Raw genomic sequence first — 15,227 nt, forward strand, 5'->3', positions numbered from 1 at the left:
CCTTTCTGGAATTCAGATCTTTTTATTTACTCTTTATTTTCTTAATTAGAAGAGGTCAGCAGAATCCCTCTCAGCAGCTGTGTTGTTAGCTAACAGTGAGGTGCAGCAAGAGCAATTGGCCTCTTCAAGATTCCTGACTTCTCCATGGAGCTTTAGACTAAGTCTTGTATAAAAACTTCCCTGTTCAAGTCCCTCTGACATAAAAATAAGGAAAAGATAGATAAGAGAACAAGTCCCTCTGACATAAAAATAAGGAAAAGATAGATAAGAGAAATATGCCGTGTGTTCAATAGCAAAGACCAATCCAGAAAGTGTTATGTATTTACACCTGAGAGATGGTAATTGGATTACACATTCTAAGAGTTGAATAAAGTACAGAAATATCCCTGATTTTGGATACATAAAATTTGTTATAAAATATGTTTTTCATTCTGAAATTATCAACAGCCTAGGAAATTATTATCCAAAAGGGAAATAATAATATCTGCATTCATTGTCTACAGTCTAAATTATTTCTATTTTCAGTGAACCATGTAGCTGGAGAAATGGTTCTCTTGCTTACCCCCATGATCTTGGTGTGGCACCTGGCACAGGTTGGTGCAAAGAACTGCTCATAACAGCGCTCACAGTACACACTATTCTGCTCTTCCACAAAGCACATATCAGCCAAGGAAGTCTTGCAGTAAGCACAGTTAAATTCTTCTGGGTGCCAAGAGCGACCCATGGCGACCAAGAAAGGACCCCTGTAAACAAACATGATTTGTATTGCAAAGGTATTGAGTGATACTGATTACAAACCCATTTTGCTAGATACTGCATCCATGTATAAGAAGCAATGAAAAACTACGAAGGCACATATTTAAAAGAAAACCTGACCAGAAATGGTACTTCTCACAATTATTACTAAAATACTTTGCCAACTGGTTAAAATATTTCATTGTTGTTTAGACATGTATATTACATTTATAAACAACTGTTGGAAAAGTAGTCAATTGTTTTTGTATCTGCAAAGCTGTAAGTGATCTTTGTGACCAGCTGCAAAGACAACAGGAAAAGACCAATGTATGTAAGACAGAAGATTAAGCTACTATTTGTAAGTATGAAAAGGTAGGCAAATTTCCAAACCTACCGACCTACACCTCACAAGAGCTCCTGTCTCCTGCCTTCTTTTCATGTCAGAGACTGCTGCATCCTGCATGTACTAGAAGTGTCAGACTATCAGATGACAACTTGCTGTTTTATTATATGGAAGACAAGTTGGTTTTGGTGATTTACTCTCAATTGTAATTAGGTGTAGCTATCAGGATTTCATTCTTTTATTACTGGAGACTTTTTATTTCAGAATATATAAAAGGTGACAAGCAGCAGTTCCACATCGCAAAACTAGCTCCTTTTTTAGTGGGTAAGACTGCATTAAACATGGTTTACTGCAAGTTGCTTAGCAGTCCACAGGGTAACACTGGGCACTAGTCCAGCAGAATGAATTGGGAGAGAAGGGAGAAGCATGCTATGAATCACTGGTAATAAAGTGTAGGCATTATCTTCCTCCAGACACAAAAGCAACAATTACATTTGGCTGCTGTTCCAAAATGATGTCTCATTCCTTTTCTCTCTACCATGCTCCCCTTGCGCCCCAACTCTCTCAACATAGTGGTATGTACCTCCTTCAAGGAGTACTGTAGGGACCAGAAATTTGTTTAAAAAACAAACAGTGAATTGCCACAGCATCTGTGAAACAAACAATTAGCATGTATAACTTTGCAGTGATAAAAAGTGAACCACACAATAGCTAAATGAGTTCTGGAAATGTTAAATTAATGAAGCAGACAACAGACATCCCTGCTGGGTAATTTAACTGAGTCTTAGGCTCTGGTACTATATATTAACATACAATAACCAGTCTCCCTGTGATATTTTCTTTTCTGCTTCATCCCTCTCCAAAACCTCATGACCTTACCGAATTATGCTGTTACAATGCCCACAAAGAGGAGTTCGGCTGCTGGCTGGAAAACGCTCAGCCCTCTGAATTGTTCCCCGGGCTATTGCAGGAGCCTGGGAAGAAGCTGAAACTGGAGATGGGTAAGCAGAAGTTGAGGCAGGAGATGGTACCGGAGCACCCCTTGGTAGGATGTTCTTTGTGACGGTGGTGGTGGTTTTTCCAGGTGCAAATTTCTGGGAAAAGGAGTCATCCGTTACCCAGGGAGGACGGCTTGCAGGCTCAGTGTTGGCAGGGGTGTAGGAATGAACTGGTGCTGGTGCTGTTTTAAGTATGCCAAAAGAAACCAAGAAGTATTTTAAAGTCTTCTCTTCTGATAGCAAAACAATAACCAAAGGATCAGATGACGATTAATTATGGTCTGTCCTATTATCATTCATTAATTCTGGACTGAAGCCAAAGATTTCAGCACAATCACTGGCTTTTAATCCATGTGCATTATAGAAATGTTTGCCTACTGGCTTTTACAGATTTTATGGAAACCATTTTCAAAGATCTCTCTTCATTTTCTAATAGGAATGGATATGAGAATTTTGTGATAATTTAGAAGGCTGCTGTGTAGTCTGTTTAAGACAGGTTTAAAATTGAAAGAGCAGATCACGTAATGAAGTTTTGGACAGAATTCCCCATAATTTCAATAAGAAGTTATGCTGAAATTTTGATCTCATTATATGCATTAAAATGCAGTCTTTTCCACAGATGTCACTATTATTTATCATTTGTAGAAAGTTATACTCGTATTTTCTGAAGAAAAATAGGCTCACACGAAGCACAAAGATAGAGAGCACTGGAAGCAACAGTGAGGGAGCGAATTCAGCTCACATGACCAGCAAGACAAAGGCAGCGGCACTTTGAAGAAGGCCAGGCTTGTGGTTATAACCGATCTCAGTTCTGTTCTTGGCTCTGCCACAGATTTCCTGTATAACTTTGAGCAAAGTGTAGTATCTCTGTGCCTCAGTTCCCATGTATAAAATAGAAATATACTTCCTTTCTTCCACCCTTCGACTATCAGATAAAATCTTCAGCGCAGAGACTGCCTCTGTGTTTGCATGTACCAGGCTTTATTCTTGGGTGGAGCTTTATCACATAAAAATAAGCAGAAGCTAGAGCCTGTACATACTGAGTTTTCCCTTTGCCCTTGCTCTTTTCAAAAGATCAGATCTAGCATTGTGTAGGACTGAAGTTACTGCCTGAGAAACTGCCTCACTTTGCCAAGTACACGAGCACTAAAAGCAGTTTTTCCTTTGCAAAGAAAACAAGTGAAGGATTGTCAGTCTGAGGAGGAACAGAAGCTTGGAGAGTTGAAGTGTTTTGCCCAAATCAGAGCATGTGGATTTGGGAACAGAAACCAGGTCTCCTGCACAGTAAATCACAGTGCCAATACAAAATTTATAATTTTAAGGGGCTTGCAGGTAAAAAGCTTTTCTGAGCAAGAAAAGGTTTCAGAATGCAGACAGATCTCTCTGGACAAAAAAGTGGTGATAAGATTATGTTCTACTTAACACTCCTCCGTTAGTTCACACTCTACCACATAGAATAACATGAGCTGATTATTGGCATGCTTGAAGTAGATATATATGAATCTACTGGGATCACCCTAGTGATCTCTCATTTTATTCTTTTTATTGAGTTCACAGTTGAATATAATGCACCTTCTTGATAAAACTTTATTATACTACAGCATCAACAATTTTTCTGTTTCATAAAACTGTATCCCACCTTAGCCTGAGGCTTCTTTTTTCACTTGGGAATGGTAAACAGTATTTAAAGATTTCAGAACAGAGAGTTTATATCCAATCTCTTTAAACCCTGGGGCTGTTGCTATTTATGTACTATGGTATTAAGCTAGGCAAAATTATAAGGCAATATTTCATCTCTAATTGGTGAGTTCAAAAGGCTCCTACCTATGAGGCTCTGTAATTAAATAAGGTGACTTCTAGCTCACTCAGTTTTGTGAAAGGATTCTCCCTCCCCCAAGAGCCAATTCTTGTTCATGCAAAGTAAGACACTGTATACCACAGAGGGCCTAACAAAATGGTCAGATATTCAAAACCAGAGATCCAGAAGTGAATGCAGGCCAGGTGCCATTTTTATGTCTTTTTTTTGTTGTTGTTGTTTAATGATTGTCTTTAGTAAGTTCAGGTTACAACCTCACAGTTTTCCACTTTTTCATCCTACAATTCATAATATCAATGTTCTGTTTGACTTTTCCCCGTTTGTTTATTCCAACCATTGTAGACAGCATATGATTTATCTGGGTTCAGGTTAATCTAGACTCCTTTGAAGGATAAACACTAGGAATGGGTCTTTGTCTTTCATTCTCTCTACCTCCATCTATTTCTTTTACACTACTTTTTCCACTTGCCACTGTAAAAGGAAAGCAACATATTTTTTTTTCCCAGTTGCTGAAAGAAGATGCCAAGGGAATTATTGAAAAATGACAAAGGTTGGGCATTTGCAACTACTCTGATTTCTCCATAATTAACTAACTTTTCAGCCATTATCATTTAATTTTAAAGGGTGGATTTATTACCACATTTTCTCCATGTGAACAGGCTGGAATCATTTTAAAATAGTTTCACTGCAATACATTAGAACTGTTTTACTAACTATGAGATTTTAGCTATTGTTATTAAAAGAGAATTATTATCTTACTATATCTCTAATCTGTTATGAACAGTTTTTTTCTTAGTAGCTACTGCCATATAAATTCACCTTGCATGTTTATGTATTTCTGAAGTCTTCCAACATATATGCAGCAGATAAGAGGTGCTCTTTGCTGCTAACAAGCACTAACATTCAGTATATCAGAGAACAGCTTCTCAGAATACCAGTATTCCATCAGCTGACCCTTAACTGTTCAAGAGTGAATACTTTAAATAATTCAGTAACTCAAACGCTATCACCTGGTTTCTTTGAGCCCTCAGATTCTCTCATAGTAGGAGAGAAACAATAGGACTATTGTTATCCTGGAAGAATTGTAGAAGAGGTCTCTTAACAGCCATAGGAAAAAGCTGATTCCTTGCTACTGAGGAATTTGGAATTCTTCTCATCAGCTCTTAATTTATTGTCAATGGATATTTTCCTTCCAGAAAAAAAATTCCAAAGATTCACATAGTAACATAAAGATTTGGATAGTCCCAAATGCTTTAGTTTGACGTACTACACTGCTCAGAATATATGAAAGCACTATTGTTGTCTGGGGGAAGTACAAGCTGGAAGATGCAAGTACTTTCTGCCATCTAGTGGCCCACGTTCAGAAAATAAATTATGTGCCTGTTAATAACATGTTATGAAATTTGTGGGACAGAGAAGGGTAAAGATCTCCCTATAGGAACAAAAATAAAAAGATTTTTAGCAGCAGAAAGTTTCCAGCAGAATTAGCTTAGTCAAAGTGTTACTCTCTCCTCGCTTTATAGGGTAGACTTAATGATGTACTTCCATCTGAGCAAGAAACTCAGCAATGCAGTTTCTTTTTGAGATCATTTTCAGTGTAAACAAGATTTAGTTCCCTTATATCTCAATCTGAGCCATATTAAAATAGTCTTGTAGACCTTCTTAGTGACTAATTCGGGTTTCTGGATATTGTACACATGGGGCTGTTGATAAGTGTTTTAATCTTCAAGTTGCTGGCCTGGAATATTAAGGGAAGTAAGGCATTTCATTCCCATTAATACTGAGGGCTACCATAAGGGAATCCCTTTGCTAAATTTTTCACTGCAAATCCTTATAGTTATATCCGTTATTTCAGCCTTTTCTCACAGTGGTTTTAAACAAACAGAAATCTAAAAAAATATTTGCTAAAGTGAGAGTGCAGTTAGTACAAAGGCCTGAGATTGGAAGAAAAAGGTGGATTTTGTGGTCTCATATGTCATCCTTTGAGAATAATTGGTCTTCTCAGAACAAGGTTGCATTTTACACTGCAGGAGAATTTATATGCATTGTCAAAATTGGATGAGGAAATTTTTAACAGCCTTCATGGTTCTAATCTGTCAGTCACAGGAAACATAGGAAACACTTTTTACTCTATTTCTTCCCAAGCAGCAAGTTTGTGGTTGCTCAGAACTGCAGCTGTCTTTTAGAAACAGCTCACATTCCGAAACCAGTTTCAAGTGCTGCTATGCTAAATGTATAACACTTGAAAAAGGTACCAAACAAAAAACCAATATCCTATAAAATCCCTGTTACCTCATGTGTCTGTCACTTTGGGGTTTAATTTTAAAGGTGTTTTAGAATCCCTTACTGTACATCTCAAATTTCTCATTACAACTTCCTTTTGGGGGGGGGGTAGCACAGAGGGAGGTGCCCGTCTTTGCTCCCTGGTCACTGATGGCAGGACACACGGGAGTGGCACCGAGCTGCACCAGGGAAGGCTCAGGCTGGACATGAGGAAAAATTTCTTTACCGTGACCGTGGTCAAACACACTAAGAGGCTTCCCAACAAGGTGTTTGATGTTTGAAGCATTTGGACAATACCCTCAGTAATTTAACTTTTGGTTAGCCCTGAGATGGTCAGGCAATTGGACTTGATGATCTTTGTGGGTACCTTCCAACTGAACTACTCTATTTTATTCTAAACTTCTAAAAAATACAGAGAGATTTACTGTTTCTTTCTCTGGCAACTCTTTACTGTTATTTGCATTTGTAATTTATCACATTATGTATTACTCTGAATTTTCTCTTGTCTTCTGGAATACATTACATCTTTGTTGTGCCTTCAAAATAAGAATTTCCCACATGCAGGCAGACAATACATACATTTGAAATGCGTTCACTGTATACATAGCAACACAGAACATAGTTTCCATACTGTGCATTTTAAGCCATCATTGTGAGGCAGTGGGGCTCAAAACCAGCGATATAAGGTATTGCAAAGAAGATGCCCATCACATTGGAAAGTAAAAACATTGCCTCTTATTCCAAGTCAAATTCAACAGTCAGCTTCTTCCTTAATAGATATACCTTCTAATTTATTTCTGTGGCAGGTTTGTGTAAACCAGTTTACACTTCCCCCCAAATAAGTGTGTGATTTGATATTAATCAGTTTATTTAGGAGATACTTGGACATGCCACAGTTTGCTCTGAGCCATCTTACTGAAGTAAATCCTCTGTTCTCATCTTTCCTTCTTTTGCACCACAGAAATAATAACATTTGGCTTCAGTGAGAACAGTATATGCTGACACACCTAACCAAAATCAAATGAGGAAAAAGTGAAGATTATTGACTCTGTGACCCCTAAATAGCTTGTTAAAGCTCCGAACTGGCTTTTTTCCACCTTTTTATATCAAATACAAAGATAAATCAACCTGTTTTATATCTAAGTAAAATTTTAACATTTTTAAAATTTAACGGTTTAATTTCAGTAGGTCCAGATACAAAGCACTACAGAAAAAAAAACAGTTTAAGATTGTTAGAATTGTTGGCCTTTTCATATTTACTTGACTGTCAAAATATAAATCAACTTTTTAGTTCTCTTGCTAAGGTCAGAACAAACTTAATTTGAAACAGAACAGCATTTAGACTTATATTGTTGCTGCATGTAATTTGTTCATTTTCAAGGTTCACATTTTGGTCATCAATGGTTTTGGAAGTTCACTCCATTTGTAACACATTAATTCAACTGGGATTTAAATAACATCAAGGAGCATATTTTCCGCACAAATGAATAATCAAACATATTCCTCCAGTAATTGAATCTGTGGGAAATGGAAGCATAAGTATTTTAACAGGTCATTCTTTATTCCAAATATAAGCCTGAATTTTAGAGGTTCAATATACGGCCTTATCTATTTTGCAAATAGCCTACTTCACTTACTTCATCTCCTTCCTGACATATACATTCTCCAGATAGTTTATCAATTCTGAAGTGCCCTGGGATTCCTGAAAGGGTGCGCTAGGCTATTTTACAAATGCATTTCTTTGGAAAAGTTGGGTCACATATAGTTCTTAGAGACTTTTCCCTTGCTTTTCTTCTTCTTCCTTCTCCATTTCACATTTTCCACTCTAAAGCATAATACAATGTAATCCTTGATCTGAAGCTGAAGCAAATCTAACAATCCAGCAGCATTTGATTCCATCTATATAAATCTTTTTAGATGTGTGTGTGTCCTATTGCAAAAATTCACATATTCTTTTCCTAAACGAAATGTACATACATTTCAGTACTCCTAAGTCTCCTTACCTGACTGGTAGACAGAGGGCTTTATGCTGGCAGTAGTGATAACTCTTGGTTTTGAAGCAGCAGAAGCAGCAGGACTTTCACCATAGCTTGCAGAAACAGGCATTGGTGTATATGACTGGGTTGTGTTTCTAAAAGCAAAATGAAGGTATGAGCAACTTCATATATAAACAGCAGAAGTTACTGATTAGGAAATCAAGAGATCTGGAAGCTTCCATAGTATGCCAAAGGTATCGTCCTTGAGAGCTACAGAGAGAATACTTTGAGATTCATTAATCATTGCTAGGAAAGGCTTGGACAATTCTTCAGAAAGAAAAACTAGCTGGATAAGGGTTTTAAATAATGCCAAGTTGTTCTTGTCACAGAAGACAGCTTACTGAAGGAATAAGACAAATGTATTGAAGACATTCTCAGTTTAAGAATTGATCGGACGTCAGGAACACGCACAAAAAGTTTTGGTTTTCTGGCCCTTTACAAACCAACAAGCCTGTTCTTGTCCAAGATAAATCAATGGGGGATTTCTCATTGACTTAAAAAGATTGCTCAGAAGCACTATTTATGGAATTTAATTACTAACTACTGGTTATATATGCATAGTACTCACTTCAAAAAGATTAGAATGCTCTTTTAAAAGAAGAATTCTGAAACTTTTTTAGACTGAGATTAATTTATGTTAATTTTTCTAATGCTTGGATTCAGCTAACTGAAAAGCACATGATATGCAATACTGTGATGTGATTTCTGCATTCCTTGACTAAAAACCTTTGCTCGGGGTTCCAAACATCAATAAGGAATCATTTTTCTCCACTTTATGGCTCAAATAGCGATTCTGATTATATTAGCACATAGAAGTAAATGCCTCTTCTATTTGCTTGTTACTTAGGATGGCTCTATTTCATGATTCTATTTATAATAATTTTGACTCACAGGCTGCTAAAAGAGCATAACAAACAAAGCAAGCAAGAGAGAATGCAATAACGAAGTACACGGAAAAGGCAACAGATAGATACTGTGATCCCTGCAGTAACAGAAACCATTCAGTGTTTAACATCTTTTATACTTACCCTCGTAACATAGCTTTACTCTTTTTCCTTTCCGTTTCACTGACTCAATAAGCTAGATACCTATTTATTTGTGCTGAGATTTCAGCATTTATTTCTATAGCATCTTTGGCTGTAAGAGACAGTTCGCAAGCAGAAGAAGAGAAGAAATGTCCTGCTTTGCAAGATCAATGATTAATCTTTGCTTGTACTTTCTCTGACAATGGAAACAGATTCAGTCTGGAGAGCATGTTATAATTTTTACCTGTGACAAAACCAGCAAATTCCTTCCAGTAACGGTTAAAAAATCTTACGAACATAAAATTTTGATTTGATTTTTAAATAACAAAACTATCCTGAAAACACAATTTTTTTCTGCTCTGACAGTGCTTATACTACAGATCTAGTATGCTGAGCGTTGCTGCCTCAAGCCGATTTATTTTGCTTATTTATTTAGACCTAGACACATTGCTATTGCTATAATGATAATAGCTAGTTATTTCTATACCTAGTCGAGGACTTAAGGCTGGATTTGGGCCCATTTGGGCCCAACAGGCTCTCCAAGATAAACTATTTCACTGATTTTGTATTTACTGTAAATTCTGTTGTGCACTGTGCCATGACTTTGTAACAACCAAAGCACAGTAAGATTTTTTACTTTCCATTCAGAACATCTACTTCCTATTGATCCCTCCATATCTATAATGCATAAGAACAGACTGTACTTGGGGTCACTGGACAGAGAATCATTCCTCTCACTGTAGCACAGAGAGGAAGAGTGATACTTCATATACACTGACTTGACACGTCTATTAAAATGCCTTTAGCTAAATATGCAGTATCTAAAGATTTTTCCTTGTTTAAAAATCTATTGTTCAAGGTAAACTAGACAGAAAACCAGTAAAAAAAAAAAACACATACTTACCTTTACAGGATCAGAGATCAATATTTACTATGTGGATTAAAAGATTTGAATCATGTGTGTTGTACAGCCTTAATCTGAAAATGGCACACAATCAGGAAAGCCTGCTTCCAGGGGTGCAGGGCCATTGGTGTAAAGACTCATTTCAACATCTTTTAACGCACAAAACACAAAGAAGTTCTGAGCCAGGTTAGTGATACTTAGACTGCCATGAAGAAAAATGTTTTGTTTTTTGTTTTTAAAGCTAATAGCATGATAAAACCATGCTACCAGATTTCCTCGTATGTGTAGGGAAAATAAGTTGAAAAGACAAAAACAATACCAAAAAGAATTGTATTCTTAGTATCAAATTCATGACAAAATTAGAAGCCAACTACTGAAATATTTTACAAATATATGATGCATATTAAATATAGTAAGGAAGATAAAAAGGTTTGTCAGAGAAATAAAGTGTTATACTACATCATTAAGGGTTTTAGTGAAGTTAAAAGATTTATCAGAATTTTGCTGAAGAAAAGGAAATAGCGTATCATTATAAAAAAAAGAAAAAGGGGAAAAAAAGAGAAAAAGAATGAAGAAGAAAAAGAAAAAAGATGTCCCAAGTGTCAAAGATGCTCTTATGTAACAGGAAGCAATGGCATATAAAAAGCAGTGAAAGCACCTTTACTGAATTTATCTGTAGCAGCCAATGGCATGTGACAGGCAATGAATTAAATACTGGCTCTGAAAACTATTAGTTGTAAGAAAGTAAATATTTCTAGGCAGATTTTCATGTTAATACTTCACTAGATGCCTATTAGCAGCAATAAACTGTTAAGTGCTTTCAAGGTAGAGTAGCTGCACAAAACATTTTTATACCTCTTCTTTGACTGGTAGCTGATGGAGGTGGAAGAATGCCGGTTGAAACTAAAATGAGACAAAAGTTGTATTTGAAAAGAATATACCAAGAAAATTGGGATATCTTGTCCTATAGTGAATTTCTTCATGAATAGGAGCTACTCTTAGTAAATGCTATAGTAAACAACATGTACATATTTATAATGATATAAGATCAGTATTACATTACATTTTGCTTAACTTGATCAGGGAATCATAGTGAAACCTCAACAAGGGTAACAAGTAAATGAGCTGAGTATATTGCTCCATAAGCTGCTGTCATCCAGTTTTGTTTACTTTTTAGTTATGGAATTCTAATTCAACCACTGAGTCTTTGACATTCACCATCAATTTGTATCATCACAGAAAATTAAGTATAAGTTTCTTTTTGTCAGTATCACAAGCTTAATTTATGCATAAGCAAAACTTGAATGAATGAATGTTCAATGTTCAGCTAAGTTTCCTAGAGTTATGGGTCAACAAGGATAAACCCCGCAGAAAGGACAAGCAGAAAATAGTTGAAATGGCAGCATCAAGCTATCACAATCAATTTCTCCATTGCAGTACCATTCTACTGTTTATGTGTTGATCATAGCTCTGGGTGAACAGGTAGATTTTTTTCCTTGGGGAAACTGTATCATTACAGAACAAATGATTCATTTATGTAAATACAAGTACTTAAGACTTTGCACAACATATGATCTGAGAAACAAGAGGGTTCAGAATGAACATGCGCCCTGTCTAAATGCAGAGCAGTGCAGAGCTGTGTGGCAGCAACCACATCACACAGGAACACAGGCCCCATTTGCCAAAAATAACAGTAGGACCCCATCAGGTACCAGTTATTTTCCTCCATTTTGGAGAAGAGTTTTTCTTCCCTTTACCACAGACACAGTGCTTGGATTCAGACTCTAGAATCACAAGAGCTACCCCTTTTTTTTTTTTGAACCATAATCCTGACTCTCCATTGCTTCTCCTGCTTTTGTATTCCCAGAGTGCTGGTCTCACTGGTTGCCCTGCTTTTACCCTCCCAATGGCATCACCAATCACATAAAGAGCTTTGTGGCTTACTTAAAAGACTCCTGCTGTGCTTTCTTCTTTGTAAGCAAGATTGTAAGTGGAAAGGATTAACATTGCAGGTTTAAAAGTAAGGGAAATGCGATCAGTTAAAGATTAATGACTACAAACATCCTTCTTCAAGAAGATTATGAAGATTTTACCCACGTTAGTTGTTATGTGTACATACAGCCTTGCTCAAAAAAGCAAAAGTAAGAAATAGATAAAACCGACCTAACAAGCTTTAAAAAAGATTAAAATAGCTAAGGACATTGATCAAGAAATCCTCCTGCATTTTCTTGATAGATGTTTTCTAAGGTATCTGAAGGAAGAAAAAACAAACTACGGGATCAGTGGTGGGACAGCCTTAGACTCATTCTACCTGAACATATTTTACAAGACAGGTATACTGTTGTAAATAAGATTATCCATATAATTTTAGTTCAAAATAAAATATGAACTACAGTAATGCTCCAATGGTATATGTCAAGGTGAAACCAGACTTTTAAATCTGTATTTTTTCATGCTAATGCATTGCTTGATTTCTAAATGAAAACTATCAGATGCTCAACAATTTGAACTATAAATTAATTTAGAAACACCTTTTAGGCCCTTACTTAGACCACACTAGCTATAATATGTGGCAGTTTTAAAAATAAACAAACATGAAACTAGTGCACAAAGATAAAGAACAAATTTCAGCTGCAACATAACTTTCCAACAGAATGCAAATTTGCATCTTGTACCTGATTGTCAGGGAAGCAATTTTTAACAAGTCTTACAAGTTTCTGATTTGCCTTTATGTCCTAAGGCTTGTTGCATTACTGAACTACCCGGAAAGATATTACCTAAGAGAATAATATATACCTGCTGATAACAACGCCGTTGTATAACAAAGTATATGTCAGCATGATACCTCTGTCATCCACTGGCAAGTAAGATTTTAGGGCACTGGAATACAAAGCTGATTGCTGTAGATTTTCTCTCTCTGACTTAGGTAATTGCTGCCTATGAGCAGTAGCTTTTAGTAGTCTGATTAAAACATTGCTCTCTGAAGTGGACACCTGTTTTTCATAGATTCTCAGGGGCTTTCAGGTTGGGAAGGACCTCAGGAGGTCTCTCATCCAAGCTCTTGCTCAAAGCAATGCCAGCTCTGAGGTCAGACCAGGTTGCTCAAGGTTTTATCCAGTGTGGTCTCGAAAACCTTCAAAAATGGAGACCTTTCTGCCTCTCTGTACAACCTGTTGCCCTGCTCGACTTGAAGGGTGGCTTAAGGTTTTCTCCTTAGCCAGTCAGAACCTCTCTTTTCAGTTTGCAATCATTGCCTCCTATCCTCCCACAGGAAACCACTGCAAAGGGCCTGGCTCTGTCCTTGTAATATTGATACGTAACTAGAAATGAATTAATAATTATAAATGATTTTATAGCTTCAAGGCCTCACATTGCTTCCCTTTGCTGAATGAAAGGCATGTGAAATTAAAGTGGAATGGATAATTCTGAATGAAGCAATAGCGTTATACTTGCTCTAATTTATTAGTTGTTATAGTTAGAAATATGTTCTCTCATTCAAGATATTTAGGTACTTATAGGGTACTTAGACAGAAATTATCCATGGATAATACTTTTTTTTTCACTGGAGTGTAAAAAAAACCTCTCTAATCTAGGGTGTGCAATAAAATAAACTTTATTGCAGTTTTACTGATGGATCCCTGAAAGTGATATATGCAATAAAGGCATCTGTGATTTTATCTTTCTGGATTGCTACAAAGTTGTTCACTACGTAAAATTTTTTTCATTATCTAATAATTATTCTTAAAAGAGCTAGAGCCTTTTACGAAGTTAACACTAATCTCAAATTACTGCAGAAATAAGAAGTACTACATGCTGTATTACTACATGCAGGCTACTACGTGAGACCTATTAACTAGCTCTTTTGTATAATTCTCACTGAAGTTAGTAGAACACAAAGGAAATCTCTCGTGCAGATATGTAAAAATACACATATCATATCAAGATTTATATGGGTCCTAAGATATAGGCTGATGAAATAAATAGATGTCCACTGACTGGCCAAAATAGTCAACCTGAATTTGATTTCATGTTCTCACTGATGGATACATTTCAGTCCTTAGCTTGGAGAAATACTAAAACTGAGTCTCTTCTGGAGCTCAGAAAAAAATAAATGGATTTTGCACACCAGTGTTATAAACAAGCTCAAATACACACAGTTATTATTATTGTTGCTTAATAAGTATGGGTCTTTTTTTGGTTATTAGAGACTTGTAACAGACTCCTAGAAGAGCTACATAGGACCCTATTCTCATAAAGCTATGCAATCATTCCAACTGACTGAAAAAGATTTGTTAGTTAAACAAACATCAGATAAAATAATACCAATGACATTTAAGAGCCTAATACATTTAAGAGCCTAATCTGAGCACAGAACTGAGCAAAAAGACAGTGTAAGAGTTACTTCTGAAATGTACTGAGCACTCGTAATTCGAAAATTAGGTCCTCTCACAGTATTTTAAGATGGATACCCACAAATAATGAATTACCTACATAACTAATCTCTTGGGAATTTTGCAAGTTCATACATAAAACTAGATGTCACTGGCAGTAAAAACCCTTGCAAGACCTGTTCCATTCTGTCCTTCCATTCTGGGTAACATTCTTGGTGACGTTCACCAAATTCATGATGTAATCAAAACTGAAGATATGACTATTGTACTTCCACTCAAATATATGGCATTGCATCAACAGTTAGTTTTATTTCTTATCTTTTAGCAGCTTCATACGGGGAATTATAGAAACAAAAAACCATGCTTACATCCTAAAACTCACAACTCTCCTGATCTTCTGTTCTGTAGCTATTTCATTTTTGCTTCGGTTTCAGTGATGTGAGGCCAACCAAAATGCTTTCAAGTAACAGTGCTTAGTGCTTAACTGCTGTTTTTTATGATACTCTTGAATAAGATTATTTTACCGCTAATGTGTAGCCTTCAAACCTATATGCTTTGTTCATTTCAAGCAACACCTTTGGGTGATTCCTAACTACATTTTGTTTTAAGGTAAAAAAGACTTGGGATAATAACCATTTTGAATGTATTGCTGACTCACTCTTTCATTATTTGTGAAGACTCTATTCAAATAATGAA

At 36.3% G+C, this 15,227-nt stretch overlaps 1 protein-coding gene across 4 annotated transcripts in view; it reads right to left on the reverse strand.

The window, feature by feature from the left end:
- The window catches only part of LDB3 (LIM domain binding 3), a 121,830-nt gene that overhangs the window by 10,371 nt on the left and 96,232 nt on the right, over positions 1-15,227 (reverse strand). For 2 of the 4 annotated variants that reach the window (XM_080597928.1, XM_080597927.1), the window contains 4 exons: positions 10,996-11,043; positions 8,179-8,306; positions 1,958-2,258; positions 563-743 (listed from right to left, as the gene is read on the reverse strand). In XM_080597928.1, the coding sequence (XP_080454054.1) occupies positions 563-743; positions 1,958-2,258; positions 8,179-8,306; positions 10,996-11,043 (658 nt within the window). The remainder of the gene's footprint in view (positions 1-562; positions 744-1,957; positions 2,259-8,178; positions 8,307-10,995; positions 11,044-15,227) is intronic. The other 2 variants (XM_080597929.1, XM_080597930.1) reach the window with 1 other exon arrangement.

This window comes from Anser brachyrhynchus (assembly GCF_964034855.1).
Source record: "Anser brachyrhynchus genome assembly, chromosome: 6".
Lineage (NCBI taxonomy): Eukaryota > Metazoa > Chordata > Aves > Anseriformes > Anatidae > Anser > Anser brachyrhynchus.